The following is a 17,109-nucleotide window of genomic DNA, read 5'->3' on the forward strand; positions in this document are numbered from 1 at the left end:
TTTTGCTTTCTCTGACTATATACAGTGGGCTCCATCTTGTCGCAGGGGCCCTTTTTCCTTAATTTGGGGATTTAGTATTGTGTGAGAGGTGTGGCCCCGTGAAATGGAGGAATGTGAGATCTTGTGCCAGTCCCTAAAACACCTCCATTACCCCTTACATTATGCATAGGAGTGGTTTGGGCGTTACAATGATTGCATCTGGAGTAAATGCTGGATTCAATTCATCTGGAGGAAGAATCATTAACATTATTGAAAAATTTGGTTCGTGCCATGCCTAAAATAATGATGGATAAAAAGTGACCAGAAACACCAACCAGAGCAATGGCCCCACACACACAGTTCTGCTTGTGGAACTCTGGGTCTGTAAACTCTGCCACATGCAGTATTTACTGTATCCATATTCAGATTAATTAGCTGGGGAATCACATACTTCTGCACAGAAGAAATGCTACAGGCTATACACTTTCTCTTTGTATTTGTTTATATTACTGAAGGCAGCAAAGTGAGACAAAAATGCAGAACATTACTGGGGCCAGAACCTTTTCTCGTTAAAAATGCTCTTGGGAGAGTGCAACCGTTCCCATGCAAATGAGGATGTGTGGGTGTTAGTTGGTTTATGTTAAACACTTTGGGTGTTGTTATAGGGCTCTTTTTCTCACACACACACACACACACACACACACACACACACACACACACACACACACACACACACACACACACACACACACACACACACACACACACACACACACACACACACACACACACACACACACACACACACACACACACACACACACACACACACACACGCACGCACGCACGCACACACACACACACACACAATGTACCCCATTGTTTCCATCCTCAACTTCAGTTCAGTGAGTGTATCAGGAGGCTGTTACCAAGGTGACCTGTCTCTTTGTAACCATAGAAACATTTTTGTCTGTCTCCTACAAAGAAAAGGAGAGAGGTAGACGGGTGAGATGGGGCATCATCATGGCAAACATTATTACCATGTGAACTTTTGAACTCTTCTGCACCGCTGTTTCACCTCTCTGGGATGTGAGATGAAAGTCAGACAGACAAATTACCTATTTCAAAGGGTTGAATGAGATGCATAAGAGAATAGGGGCGTGAAGACACAGAATGAAGTTCAGAGGGCCATAATAATTCTTTATTAAACACTATGCTATGAATAACCCATGTTCTCTTAGGCTAGACTATAGCAATTAATACAATAGAAAGCAACACTTTCGGCAGTTAGTCATTTGGCTTTCGGACATTTACCACAACGTGGACATGATACTTTTGCACTATTCAGCTAATATGTTGTGTTTGTGACGCAGTGCTGCAGCATTATGTGAATTGTATAGTTGTATTTTTGTGACAGTCATAACATAGGGCATTTATTTATGAAAAATATTAAATATGCATGAAGATATATACAAGGTTTCTGCCCGACAGTCATGATTTATGTGGTGACGTGATTCAAATTTAGATGAATGATGGCTTTGCAGTATATCTAGGCCAGCATGATCGATGTCTCTCCTATGACATTTATTTTTCAGCAAAACAACTTACCCACAGGGGCAGAATCAATTCACTCAACCACTCTATCAAATTAAGTAAACGTTGGGTCTAAAAGCCTCCACTCACTGGGGACTCTCTCAACCATCTGTGACCATGGCTTTAGTCGAAGAAGAGAGAAAGATCAATGTGAGACAGGACACTCAGCCAGTCTTCTCGTCCCTGAGGCTGAGCATTTCTGACTGCCTGTTTGTGGCAGAGTCTGCAGTCGGATGGGTGCATAGAACTAGACAGCCTACAGCCAGAAGATATATCTGTCACCCTCTCACCAATCTGAAGAGGGATATGTTTCTATAGAGCCAGATTGACTGTTTCTCAATCTTTTCGAACATCTCTTTGTCATCCATCCTTTTTTGGTCTCCCTCTCAGCCCCTATTGTAGATAGAAAATAAACATATACGTATACTGAACACAAATTAAAGTTTTGCAATTCAAACGTCTCAACTGACATTCATATAACACATTTAACCACTCCTTTTTTCCCCTCACAAAACCTCTTCACTGAAAATAGCCACAAGCTCACAACACATTGCAAAAGCTTATATAACTGCTACTTTTGTTTGTCCCAGAATCTGGAAACTGGGGTTCATGTATGTATAAATTACCTGCTCCACTCACTCTCTCAGACTAAACAAATTAACCTTCAAAATGCCCTTTTTTCTTCCTCATATTATTTGTACTATCAGGCTATTTTTAATAAAATGCATCAAATTTACAATTCGGAAAGAGAACGAAAGATTATGTAGAAAAGAAAGATGTAATTATTTGTGAAGTCTGGTCTTATAAAGACTACAGTAAATATTTCTAAATTAACATTAGATTACCCCCCAAACAAGCATCCAAGGTGACAAGCTTAATCTCATTTTTAAGAAAGAAAACTTTATTTTGTGATTTATAAACAAAACACATTACCACTGTATCCATTTAGGTAAAATAAAAAAGAAAGCTGAAAAATAAATGAAATTCACTACTTCACCGTCACAGTTGATGAGCAGGTGTCCAAAAAGAAAAAAGGTTTTACAACAGATCTGTGATGTCCATTTAGGACAGCACATCACCACCATAGGTAACCACCATACATTGGGAATAATGACAGCATGGACTCTCACTAAACACAAGCATACACTACATATACCTTTTTTTTATTCTTTTTTTGTTTTTTACAATGGAAACTTTTTTTCAGTCATTTTCTTCTTTTTGTGAAAGGAAACAGATAACTCATCATAGGATCATACATATTTCAGTTACAATATTACAGTGTTAGTTAGATCATGTCAAAGCCAGACACAGGAAGTGTTTTTTTTTTTCTTTTTCCTTTGCTTATTCTCAAAAACATAAATCATATTTGGGGAGGGGGGAGAAACAGAAAATCAGAACAGAGCTGCGTTCAAGGTTATCACACTAGCATTTACAAATATCTAAAGAGGTTAGGTTAACGCCATACAACACCACCGTCTGTGGAGTGTGAAGGGTGGCAATAGGTAGAAGATGCTTGGCAGAGACAGTAGTACATACAAATATCTCCTGTGCGAGTCATGAAGTAAAATTATAATACAAAAGAATAAAATCATAGCCATCTATCTATTTATATATATATTTCTCTATATAGTATGTGTTTCTGTTTGAGCAGTACATGCAGCAGCCACTTAGTGGAGTGACGTCATACTGAGCCGCAAAACTTTGGGGACGTGGCAACAAGTTACAGGCAGGGGAGAGGGACCAATAGAAGCAGGGCAGAGGCGTGTCTCCGCCTCTTTACAAAACCTCCTGAGAGAGGATTGGTGGGATAGAGCTGTAAGGATGGGAATTCCGAGATGCCCATATATTTTCAGCAGGTTTAATTTACTAATATAGAGACAATCAATGAAAAGCAAGTCTACGCTACATTTACAGCGTACATAGAAGCCAATATGCGACTCACCTCTTTTGACTCAACAATCCTAAGACCTAAGCAACCAATTTCATGGACAACTTTATTCTCTCGTACATGGAAGGGGAGGGCCAGCCCACGGCACCTATCGGCCTGTTTTACCCGAGGCCTCTACCCCTCCTGTAATCCACCCCATCCCACCTGGTCCCCTCTCATCAGTGACTACAAACAGGAAATGAACATCATATTCACAATTTAAAAGCACTGAACCGTTTTGCACTTAGAGAGACGTCTGACAGGAGTTAACAGAGTTGACCCCCGACTGGTCTTCCCCAGGCCTTGTCCACATTACTCCATGCTGTTGCCAGCACACCACAATGTTCAGATTCGGCCATTCCCAGGACCCTTCCTGAGAAGGAGATCAGAGCAGGGGGGTTGGGTGGGGGTTGGGCGCGGGCAAGAGTGGGGAAGTCTATGGTAAAGACTGAGGGGCAAAGGGTTAGTGGGCATGACAAGCAGAACCACTGATGTTAAAGCTTTAAAATCAAAAGAGATACATAGAAAAATAAGAAATGCAAGAGTGTTGTAAATTGTGCCTCTTCTCTGAGTACAAATGCACAAAATGAGATCATGTTCTCAAATTCTTATCATCACATAAAGAGGCAGTCAGTGGGGTATGATACGGGATGGATTTGCAGGGCAGTTGGGTCATGGAATGGAAGTGGGTGGCTTGTGGTAGCTTGGGGCAAGTAGGGGGAAGGAGAGTAGTGGTAAAATCAGGGAATCAGGTAAGGATGAGTTGCTACCAAACATTCAGAGCAGAAAGCGTTAGACTTTTGCTGAGTAGCAGGGACAGAAGAGAAGATATTATCAAAAGCGCGAGACCTTCTTGGTGTTCTACAAGGATTCATCCTAGACCAGTGACAAAGGACTTAGCCACTGGCCAGCTCAGCTGGTAACTCTCCACTCTGTGGTTTCCCAGGAGAATTTCAGGTATGTTCTCTCTCCATCTTTCCTTGGCTCTCTGCATTAGGCGGTTGGGTTTCTAGCAAGAGATGTAGCTCTCTGTGTCCCTTAAGAAAGCAGTGAGCAGGCAGGGAGTGACTGCTTCCAACCTGAGAGAGTTGATGCACACATGTGTGCCGTCTATAGGAGACTGTGCTGGGCAGAAAGCTTGCAGTGTGTCTATTTTAATGCACATTTCTTTGATGTTGGTTGTTTTTGGCTCCATTCTTTTTTCATCTCTCTCCAGGTCTCGAGTGCTTTCAGTGTCCACTTCGTCATTATGAGTCTGTGTATTTGCATCTGTATATAGGCGTGTGTGTGTGTGTGTGTGTGTGTGTGTGTGTGTGTGTGTGTGTGTGTGTGTGTGTGTGTGTGTGTGTGTGTGTGTGTGTGTGTGTGTGTGTGTGTGTGTGTGTGTGTGTGTGTGTGTGTGTGTGTGAGATTTTGTTGCCATCTTAGGAAACACTGACGGTTAACACCAAAGGAAGCTGCAGCAGTGTCATGTTAGCCTTAGCTTCAGCAACTCTCTCCTGTGCTATTTACAAGTAAAGTGTGTCCAGCTCCAAATAACATACATGTTACTCAAACTTGTTTGTATTTCTTCTGATTACTTTCTTTTTTTCATTTTGTTTTCTTCTCATTTCCTTTTAAATCTTTTTCCTTGGCTGGCACAGAGCATTTTGTTGTTTGTTATTGTTGTTGTTGTTGTAGTACAAGGTTGTAGTTTTCTCTCAGAGAGAGTGGTTTACACATTATAGCTGGGGAGTGGGGTAAAACAGAGGTGCCAACATGCCAAGTGGGTGAAAGGTTGAAAACAGAGGGTGGGGGGGATTTGTGACCCCTCCTGATTCAAAAGGGGCGAGGCCACACATCAGCTCTGGGAGTATAGGCACAAGGGGGCGTGGAGAGAAATCTAGTGTATTTTTTTCTTCAAGGCGATATTAACAATTTACCTTATTAAGGGATTGCAGGTGAAAAGGAATCTTGGTAGGGCCAGATTTTCACAGAGGGAGTTTGACGTTATTAACGGTTAGATTGTGTGATAATGTAATTCTGGATAATACTGCAACACTGTTTCTTTTCACCCTCTGTGGACGTTGGTTGGTACCTCTGTATTAGCAATGCCCCTTCCATATTCCATTCTCTTTCTATTCCTTCTACTCTACTCATCGCCATCATCTTTGCCTTTATCCTTCTTATCTTTCTTCTCCTTCTTCTTCTTCTTCTTCTTCTTGGCCTCCTCTTTCTTGCCAAATGTGATGAAGTCACTCTTGTCGTCCTGGTCCTGGTTCTGTCGAATGGAGATAATGGCTGGCGAGCCGGGAATGATGAAGGCTTCTGGGGGAACGTCACCGGGCTTCAGGTGCTGGGGAGGTGCACCAGGGCCACCAGGGCCTCCGTAGCGGAAGTGCCAGCTGTTGCTGTCAACGCCAGCTCCCATTGGGGGGGACACTTCTCCCCCCTCACCATCTGAAGGGAACAGAAAGAGAAAGATGATCACACTCGTGTTGTTTGCTTTTGTACGTCATGGGGTGGGGATGAATAAGACAAACATAGACTTGGCTGCCACATGACGTCACACACAAAAGCCAGAATTATTAAAATTGGTTATTACATCATAAATACGCACCACATATTTAAGATGTAATTGTCTCTGCAAGGCCAACAGGTTGGGAGGTTTAGATTATGTTTTTCCCCTGTCTGTCTTTGTTTCAAATGTGCCTCATGGGGATGCTTTACCAGGCCGATAGGTATTTTCTAGTATCAAACTCATGTTCATGTTGCCATTAACATTTTCTACATGAGATTTGAAAAGCTATCTGTGACCACATGACATTCAATGGCAGCATACTTCAGTGTGTAACGAAGAGTTCTCAAAGTTTTCCTCCTTGGCATCCACTGTTATATCATGGATATCATGAATCGGCCCCTACTCGCAGATATTCTGTGTGAGCATGACACAGTACAAATGGGAGGTTTCACCCCGCTGTCTGTTATGTAGAAAGCAATCAAAAGGCACCCGCCTGGCCATGGCTAAACATATCAAACCCTCCACCTTGCAGACAGGAAAGGAAAGGTCAGGGAGTGAAGCAGTGGCATTTTAATGGAAAGTTAAATGTGTCATTTACCCACTGACTGAGTGCATGTTTGGAAAGATGACATTGGGATTAACTTTGACCAGAACCGTGCTAAAGCATAAGAAGGTAAATGCAGATACCAACACCATTATGTGAGCTGTGCGCTTGTTTGGCTATTTGTGTGTGTGTGTGTGTGTGTGTGTGTGTGTGTGTGTGTGTGTGTGTGTGTGTGTGTGTGTGTGTGTGTGTGTGTGTGTGTGTGTGTGTGCGTGCGTGCGTGCGTGGATGGGGGCGGGTCGTCACTGAAGTGAACTGCCTTACAATGTAACTGACTGCCCCATCCCCCATCTGAGCAGATGAATAGCCTACAGATAGTTAGCAGGCAGGTGTGAAACTGTGTCTCTTCGCTACCACCAGTCACTCTTCAAGTCTCTCTGTAACCCATGACTTACTGCAGCAGAGCAACACTTGGCACAGAAGGAGAGAGACCTCTTCTCTGCACAAATAAATAAGGCCATTAAAGGGGTGGGAGCATGCCCACTACAACTGCTCATTAGCAGATGTACTCAACCAGAGGAGCACGGTCACAAATCCAACACTTTGTGACTCTGCGTTATTCAGCTATAGGTGGTGCAAAATTAACCCACACAATACTTTCCTCACACATCCCTTTTATTTGTCTCTTTTTGAGCGGTGCTAACCGCTCAAACACGTATGTGTTTGGGTGTCCATTAGTGACCAATGGACCGACTAATGATTAGTCGGTAGCAGCATGGTTACTATGTGGTTACCGACATCATCACCATACTAAAAAGGCACCACATGGGATTTGGGATGGGACACACTTCACATGGGATGTCTTACTTGGAGCTCTTTTCCCCCTCTATACCAAATCTCTTTGCCAATAGCATATCTACAAGCTCACAGTGGAATGTGGATGCTGGATTATATGTGGTTGAGACAATATGTTGACATGCTAGGACTATTTTCACCTATAATGACATGCCCAAATTGTGACTCCTGCTTAAAAGTGGTTAGATATATCCACTCTTCAGTATGAATTATCCTCGTGTTGCAGCTCTTGTTGAGTTGAATGTACTGTTTTCTATGTAATTGTCCCTGGTATGGTTGGGGGAGAGGAGCGATTTTGTTACCTTAACAAGGACAGTGTAGTGACAGCGTGGGTCATGGTGGACGGGATCGTTTATCATGTGAAAAACAAACAATCCCTTCCCCCGTCTCACAGAGAATCACAAGCCGAGGCTATTTTGTGTGACACTGCTATATGGCTTAAGTGGTTAATGTCTCATTCTTCCATAAGCTTCTCTCTCATTGTTGCTGCATGTGCTGAACTAGTTGAAAAAGTGAAAAATTAGACTGGAGACAAGGGGAGATGAGGACAGGACAGAGCAGGGATGCTAGAGCCAGACACCACTTTCTCCTCATCCAGACACAGACACAAGAGTCAGCTTCAGGCACACTGAAAGAGTCTTCCTTCTCTAGAGAAAGAAACAAAAAAATCACACCCGTGTGAAGTGTGTGGTGCAACTCTGTGTGGGGGTTTCCGGGGGTGGGGGGGGGGTTAAGGACCCACAGGAACGCACCCAGGGTGCCGGCCCGTTTCCGGCGAGCCGCCCCGCGTCCGAAATGGTTGAGAAATGACACAGAGTTACCGTGCAGCGGTCCCTCTACTGTATACCCTGTACTGTACTGTCACTGTACTGTACTGGCACACCCGAAAGCATCATATATACAGTTAATATGTGCGTGTGTGTTTGTGTGTGCGTTAGGTTGCGCACAGGTGGTGAAAAACAACCACTCAAAAATAGCATCCTCATCTGATTCCTGAACAGTATTACAATGTCAACAGAAAATTAAGGGTTAAGGCTGAAGGTAACACATAAATAAATAAATAAATAAATAGTAATATAAACAATAGTTATATCAACAACAACAATACAAATGAGAAGTTTACATACACGAATAGAGTGCATGGTATTGATGTCTCATTGACTGTTACAGTATATCCATGTTCATGTTCTACTTTTCTTAGTTCTACGTTCCTGACTGGCCCAGCTGCATCTCATTTGTAATTACCCCCCAAGTGTATATTCGTTGTGTTCCCCAGTCAGATTGTCTCAATGTTTCTGTTTGAGAGCTGTGCATGTGTTTCCTGGGTCCCCTGCATTAAAACACACTAATCTTGTGATTTGTATCACTACCTGCCTTGCTGTGCTGTGCTGCACTGAGGTCCTTACCATGCACACCAGGACGTAACAAGAACATTGACATTTGATTTACACAGCTACTATTGTCCTTGGAAGAACTGCCAAGCAAACCTGCCGGCATAAACAAAACCGGACCACTGAGAGTGATGAGTCATGTTGGGAGCAGACAGACTGATCCGGATAGGTATACAACCCTCTCATACAGACAGATAGTGTCAGAGACATTGCAGGTGTATTTCATAGGTTAAAAAAAAATAGAAGATATAAGCAGACATTACTGGATCTGGCTATATCAGAATGAACCTGAAAAGGTAGCCATTTCCTGACTCAATGCTGTTTCTTATGTTTCCAACAACCCATAACATGTTCATGGTGGTTTACTACCAACAAAATGGTGTTAACCTTTGGTATGTGCATGAGTTGCAAATTTGTCACAGACTCTGTGGATGTTTCAATAGTCCAATTGATGGATATGTCTTCGTGCTGTGGGCCTGCTTTCATTCTTTTCCCCCTTCATCCACCTATTTTCTCTCTCCTCGCTCTCTGCCTCTCTGTTCCTTCACGATGGTAACAGAGGTACACGTCTCACCCAACACTGATCCCCGCACAGTCGATGCTTCTATCTGATTTGACGATGGCTGTTGCAGAGGGAAAAAAATCTCCCTCACTCCCTCTCTTCATTTCTCTCTCACATAACACCCCCCCCCCCCTCTCTCTCTCTCTTTCCCTGACCTTTCATCTAATCTAGCGTGAAACCCCAGCAAGCCAACACCCATCCCTCCCAGTTATTGATAGAGCCTTAATTACGCACATCAGTGTTTATGGTAACATTAATGCAATGTGTAGTTACACAGCTTGTCCATCAGCGATCACTAATGGGAACATTACAGGCGACAGTGAATAGTTCAAGTGATGGCCAAATCCCCTAGCCTGTCTTTCCATCCTCTCTCTCTGTATACCAACAGAACACTATCTGCATTGAGTCTCATCCTCTCGCTCTGTATATATTGTCAACATGTTTAACAGTAACATTGTAATCCACAATCACACAGAACATACAGATGCTGTGAATATCTCTGTATCTGTCCCCAAGTTTCACCTATCTGTGTTGCTATGTGTGCTGTGTCTTCCCTTCCCTCTGCACGGAATTTTTTCACAGCCACTTTAAATCACCCAAGCTCCATTTTGCCACGTCCACTTTCATTTCATTCCATCGTCTCGTCCTACCATTGGCCAGCCGCATGGGCAGAAGCGCAGCGCAGTGGAGTGCAGTGCAGCGTTACATAACGATTCGGAAAGGAGAGGATGAGGAGGGGAGGAGGAAGAGGGGCGAGGAAGTGCAAGGATGCAGATATGAAACACGATCCTCACCACCAACAGGTAAGAAAGGAGGGAGGGAGGAATGTAAAAAAAAGAAAATAAAAAGCATTAACATACAAAATGGTGAAGGTGCAGATATTATCACTGTTGGTCAAAAACCTTGCATGTCCAAACGTTTTCATGAAATGAAAAAAAAGAAAATAAATAAATGGTTCCAATCGATCTAATAGAATTATGAGACTTAATAACAAGCTTATTTCAATTATTTCAGACAAATGTTTATTTCAGACAAATTATTTCAATGACTTTGAGCTATCTATGGAAAGTAAGAAAGAAAGAAAGAAAGAAAGAAAGAAAGAAAGAAAGAAAGATGGAGATACAAGGTTTCAGTAACTATTCTGTATTATTTTCTTTTTTTTGGGGGGGGGGGGGGGGGCACTGCAGTGCTGGAGGATGGGTGGGTTTGTTATGATAGATCACCCTCAGCATGGGACCACGCCCTTATTTGAGAGAACACCTGCGCCCCTTGTGTGTTGCTCTCTGTCGGTGTGTGTGTGTGTGTGTGTGTGTGTGTGTGTGTGTGTGTGTGTGTGTGTGTGTGTGTGTGTGTGTGTGTGTGTGTGTGTGTGTGTGTGTGTGTGTGTGTGTGTGCGTGCGTGTGTGCTACTGTTCGCTTTCTGGTTGAAACATGGCGCGATGTTGCCATCTACGCAAAACCTATTCTTATTCATCTGTCTGTTTTCATCCCTTCGCCTGGGTAGTGATAGGAGAATGTGTGTGCATCACTGCATGAATTACCATACATTTCTCAAACCGGTAGCAGTAAATCAGAGGAAAAGTAATGCCGGAATTAAAACCATACTGGCTGGCTGTATCTCTTTAACAGCAATTGTGAAGTGTGGGCTACTACACAAATATATTATAATGTTGTGTTTCATACCAGGTTGCAAACTGTGGCGCATGATCCCAGAGGAATCGACAGATGGTGGAGATAAGCTATGCCAAGAGAATGTCCTTAACAGCCTTGCAATACAAAAACACTGCCAAGTCTACGTGGGGTGTGAGTGCCTGTACGGACCTCTGTATGTGTGTTTGAATGTCTATACAGTATGCTATTATATCAAAGTCCTTAATAATGACATGACTAAACAACAGAGCATTAAATCAGATTAATTCTCCACAGAACAGAAACAAGAGACAGAGAGAGAAAAGAGAGAGAAAGCCAAAGTGGTGAGAGGTGAAATAGAGATGGAGATTGAACAAGTAAAAGTGATAGATGAAGAGATTGAAAAATGAAGGTTTTGAAGACCTGAAAGATCGAGAGTTGGATCTGAATATAATACAGGGGGGGAAATGGAAAAAACAAAACAACACAATAAATGAAAGCAAATGTTTGAAATGCATGAGTAAGTAGAAAAGGATTGGAAGGGGCTCAGAAACAGAAAGCAAAAAGTCCCTGACAGCTTCTAGAAAGTTCTACCTTGAGTTAGCAATGTGTCACAGATCTCCTTAGATCTACCTTGCCTCAGAATACAGCCCAAAAGTATGTCAGACTTGCTTGCATTTTGAGGACTTTCCTAACAATTCTCCCATGCACCACAATCTCTAGTCTTGTGGATTGAGCCTAATCCCACGGAAAATTCGTAGGCAGAGTAAAGAAGGTACAAAAACAAGTACATCTACATCTGCAGTGGTAGGGAGGTGGTCTCCCTGCTATTCCCTTGAGACATGTAGACCCTGTCCCTGTGGTAGGAACAAGAACAATATCTCCACTGGACAAGTGGGTGTCCTGTCTTAGCGTGTTTTGGGGGGTGCGGACCACTCCCCCAAAACGCACGCACGCACACGCACACGCACACGCACACGCACACACACACACACACACACACACACACACACACACACACACACACACACACACACACACACACACACTCTCTCTCTCTCCTGTTGCAAGATGCTGTCTCTATTGATATGTGTGTCCACGTTGTGTGTGACTGTATGTGATAACACCAAGCAGTGGTGCAGAAAGACCTGCACTAAAACCTACCAGTCTGCAGTACAGCGTCAAAGTATGTAGGTCAGGCTCCTCGCATCCTCTCTTTGCTCCACCTTCCCTCTGTCCCTCTGACCATCACCTATCCTCCTCCCCCCCCCCCCCCCCCCCCCACCACACACACACACACCACACCACAGACACATGCATCCCTAGCCTTGAACCATCTCACTCTTTCCTCCACTCTGTTTTTAATGCTTCATCACTTTCCTCCGTCATCAGCTGATTTCCCAGTGTTTGCCCTCTCCTCCCTCCCACTATGTTTATCCCTCTCTCTGTTTTTTTGTCCTTGTTTTTTTTTGCCTCCCTACATCTCGCTAATCTTTGTTGCCATGAATGGTTGCTGTGGAAACTAAATCCTCCAGTGAAGCGGTCGGACACAGGAGTCACGGTGACAGCATTGGTGCTGATGGAGAGTATAGCTGCAAACTCTCTCCCTCTTCCTATCCCTCTCCCGATTCAGCCTCTCTTCCCTGGCAACAGCAGCCTCATACAGCCCTCCCTCCCTCTCTGGTTTGCCCTTTCCCTTTCACTCTCTGCCTCTGTCCATCACTTTTCTTAACTCATTGACACTTTGGTCCCCTGCAGCCAACTTCCATCTCTTCTGTACATCATGTGCCTATCTCTCTCTCTCTCTCTCTCTCGTCCCCACTTTTGCCAGGGTGTCTCTCTGTTGTTCTCTCACACGCATCTCTCCCTGTCTGTCTGCAGGGGATAGTTCCAATTGTGCAAAGCCCTCCCTCCCTCTCTCTCTGAACCCCAATGTGCCACTGGTTTTGAGACAGTCATGAAATGGAGGGAGCTACAGAGAGGGGAGGAGTGTGGGGGAGAGAGGGGAGGGGGCAAAGGGGGAAGAGTTAGACAGCATGTAGAACGCTGATTTCATTAATGTGAGTCTGTTAATCTGGGCGTGGCCCCTCTCCATCTGTCACACCAGGAACGCTAGTACGCTACACAAAGCAGGCAGTCAAAACACATACAATCTCACGCACATGCAAACAAACACATGCAAAGCGCACGTTGCACGTACACACAATTAAATAACAGAAAGGTCCACACACAAAAATAGACACACACGCACGCAGACACACTACTGTGACACCAACACACACGCCGTTAACCTCAGGAGAAGGAACAGGGGCGTTGTCAGCTGTGGCGCCTTGTGTCACATCCAGGGAAAAAATAGACACCAAAGCACCCTGTATATAACATTCAGGATGGAACGAGCTAGGCTGTTGACAAACCCAAATCCCAGAAACGCACTCTCTCTCTGTATACAATATAAACACCAACACTCTCCTGACACATCCGGTCAGCTGTTGGTTGTATATTATTATCTATAGTATTATAAGGGTTGACTATCGACTATCATTTAGCAGTTTAGTGCAATGGCTCCCAGGGAGAGAGACTCCCACAACATTTCTCCCAGTATAGTTTTCATCTCACAATAATAGTTTTTTGATTGAACATTGAATCGTCTTGATGTATTCTATGTGTATACCAATTAGGAGGCTCTAGGTACAAGTAGTTCCCAACCTGAAATGTTGTTACAGTGTTCTAAACATAATACAAACCATGAACATGGAGCTGATCAACAAGGGTTGAAACTTTAACATGTTACTATTGTCAGTTTGAAACCATCAATACTTCTGTTCCCACCATGAGGTGAATGACCCACCTAACAAACAAGCTGCAGTTATAAATAGCACAGGCTATGACACATTCAATTATGTGACTGGCCACACTGAATCAATAAATAGATTAATTTCATCTTTGGAAAATAACATACTTTGTCCTCTGCTAAAACAATTACAGAAGTAAGTGCCTTTTCACATTCCTCTCAAGTACTTTGTCAAAGTCATTCTTGGTCCAATGAAAAGTTGAGCCAGCTAATTAGCAATTTTCCACGATGCATAAATTAGCAGGGGGTTCTATTCTTATCCTGCTGAGTCATGAGTAAAAAAACTAAGCTGCTGCTTAAATTGGAGTTAGTTGCCTATAGATGTGTGATGGTGAAAACCTAATTTGCTTAAGGGCAAAACAGCCCAGGGACATGAAGTTTATAGAATCTGGTTAGAGGAATTGAGTGGAAAAGGCTGAGAAATATATAAATCATTAAAAATATGAATTCAATCTTATGATCCTCATGCATGAGAAAACAGACATTTTCATCATGTAGTCGTTGAGGTATTTTAGTTGTTATTGACGGGCGCTAGCCCGTCCTATATCCAGCTTTTGGTGTGTGTGAACAAACTTTGTCCTACACAAACCATCGACAATGAATGGAGAATTTTAGGTCATAGTGTCTGAGCAAATAGACATATTCTATAGTCTATTTTACATCATGATATAAAATAAGAGTGCCCCTCACTTCACATAGGTGTGATTTATTTCCCTTCTTTTTATAGGCTACCAGCCACACGTTTTGTGCCTGAGCTCTTCACTCTCTCTTTCAATCTGTTCCCCCTCCTTCTTTCCAACACCCCATTTTCTCTGATTACAGTTTATTGACAATTATTTCTAAGCTTCCCCACGGCGGTGCCGTTATGCCTGTCTCTGTGTGTTGTTTGTTGCCTTGTGTTATCTCGTGACTTCTGGAGAGTTAGCAACAGAAGCGAGCTTGCGGCAATACACAACACTACAAGTAGTATATTAGTTACATCGGAATAACTTGTCCCCTAGCTGCCCACTTTGACAGGCTGGAATGGCTTAGGGTTGACGACAGAGTACAGCATCTTGCAATGGGTCTGGTCCACAAGATTCGATACACCACCAAGATAACCATGTACCTGTCTAAATACTTCCTTAATGTCCACACCCACAACACGAGAGGGAGTTCAACAAACCATGTGCAACCCAGATTTGGCACAAACAAGAGACTAAATTAATTTCGTTCCTATGCCTCCAAAATGTGGAACGCCCTACCAATGGTCATTAAGACATGCAAATACCTTGACTCCTTCAAAACCGCTCTCAAAGGGCACCTACGGACGGCTGCAATTCGAAACTGGCCCCCCTAAAATCTGAATCCCACACCTTTTTACCCTCACTGTATATGTTTTCTTCCCCTTTTTACCTCCTCCATGATGATTTCCTGTTTTTGGCTAGAAGTGTATACGTCTCTAAATGTTATGATGAATTGAACATGGTGGACCCTATTGTAAACAAGTGTAATGCTTTATGATGTCGTCCACAGTTAACAGTTTTGTATTGAGTTGTGCTTGAAATGTACTGTAATTCTACAATATGTTAATAAATACTTCAATCAATCAATCAAGCATGTCTGTGGTTATGCACAGAGATGCCTGATTGAGTGGTTGGACAGAATGTATTGAACATTGACCCTCGACAAAATGTCCCTGGCAATCAAAAATAGCAAAACACACCACAGAAAACCCTTAACCTGAACAGTGGTTATAGGATATGAGTTACCACACCAAAGGAGTGGAGCAGTGTCTTTGACACACTGACTGAGTGAAGGTACATTGATATGAGTTACCACACCAAAGGAGTGGAGCAGTGTCTTTGACACACTGACTGAAGGTACATTTAAGCTTGGTGTATAAACTTTCTGACATTCTCTGAAAAGGACTTTGATCTACTACATTAATACAACTTAATCATTCTTGTTCATGGACCATTTAATTATTACTTCCGAACAAAATGCAATTGTCATGACATGGATGAATGATTTGGGTTGGGGAGAAATTGCTGGCCACACTAATGTCAAAAATATTAGGCTTCTGTCCATTATATGAACATATACATCCGGTGCCTTTTGCATTGTGAACTTGTAGATCTGCTAGTTTCACTCGTTTGGATCCCAGGTAAACCTCTAATCTCTCTTTTTACCATGAGCTAAAAAGTTTGGTTGGATGGTTTGGCTGGTTTACATGATTGAATCGAACCCAATTTTCCTGGCGTTATCACATAAGTTAATGAATTAATTGTATTATATTATATACAATAAAAAAATATCCCATTTAAATTACATTATAAAATATAATTGCGACCGAAGGTCACAGTTTACTATGAAAACCAGCATCTCCCATCAGTCGGTCGGTTGGTTAGCCTCAATATATGGTCACGACTCACGCCTCATGACATTACGCCTCCATATATGGTCACGCCTCGTGACACATCACGCCTCGTGACACATCACGCCACCATATATGGCCGTCGCCATATATGAAGATCACGACACTGACCTAATCAAACCCTGGATAGTCATACATGTAGAAGACTGGATCATCCCATAGATCTGCATGGAGCCGGCCAGCAACTGACCTCAAACCTTTACATCTCCATATATGGAGCTGACATGTTCTGACATGTTCTGACCTCAAACCTTTACATCTCCATATATGGAGCTGACATGTTCTGACATTCCATATGTTGATCCTCCCCACCCGTCCTTCCTCTTCGATGTCTCCCTTTTGACTGATACGTCCGTTCAAACTCTATACGGGCCCGCCCCAAAGTTATTACTGCAGCCGAAAACTAGAGTTCTCAACAGGCCCGAAAATTAAGGTCCGGCCCTACCTGGGCCCTCATCAAACCCTGTACACTCAAGACACTGCCCCCGCTGCCACCCTTAGATCTCCATAATATATGGAGCTGACCTGTTCTGACATTCCATATGTTGATCTGACCCCACCATGCCAAAGCGCCAGCGCTGGCAACCTCGCCCTTATAATGAATTGCAGACACACCTAAGGACACACCAGCGAATAGGTGATGCAAGTAAACTGTGAGATAGCAGGCACCCTACTGTCACAGTGGCACAATAATGCGGAAATGGGGAGCGTATCTGTGGAAAATGGTCGACACTTGGTTCGTGCCTTGGCTCACAAGGTGTCACACCATGATGCCCTGTGAGCTTGTAGATTGCATGGTAACTGAGTATAAGTCAGCTATCAGTCTTTATACGATATATATCTTGTGTACCTCTCTCTCTCT

The 17,109-nt window shown here is 43.2% G+C and overlaps 2 protein-coding genes across 2 annotated transcripts in view; both read right to left on the minus strand.

The window, feature by feature from the left end:
* Positions 1-17,109, minus strand: part of LOC306919690 (protocadherin beta-15-like) — a gene marked incomplete at both ends in the record, with an annotated part of 333,762 nt that overhangs the window by 165,857 nt on the left and 150,796 nt on the right. The window lies entirely within an intron of this gene.
* Positions 2,451-17,109, minus strand: part of pcdh2ac (protocadherin 2 alpha c) — a 29,894-nt gene continuing 15,235 nt past the window's right edge. Inside the window, exon 4 of the mRNA XM_079509119.1 lies at positions 2,451-5,938. Within this exon, the coding sequence (XP_079365245.1) occupies positions 5,631-5,938 (308 nt within the window). The 3' untranslated portion in view covers positions 2,451-5,630. The remainder of the gene's footprint in view (positions 5,939-17,109) is intronic.

The sequence above is a fragment of the Electrona antarctica genome, assembly GCF_951216825.1.
Source record: "Electrona antarctica genome assembly, chromosome: 1".
Lineage (NCBI taxonomy): Eukaryota > Metazoa > Chordata > Actinopteri > Myctophiformes > Myctophidae > Electrona > Electrona antarctica.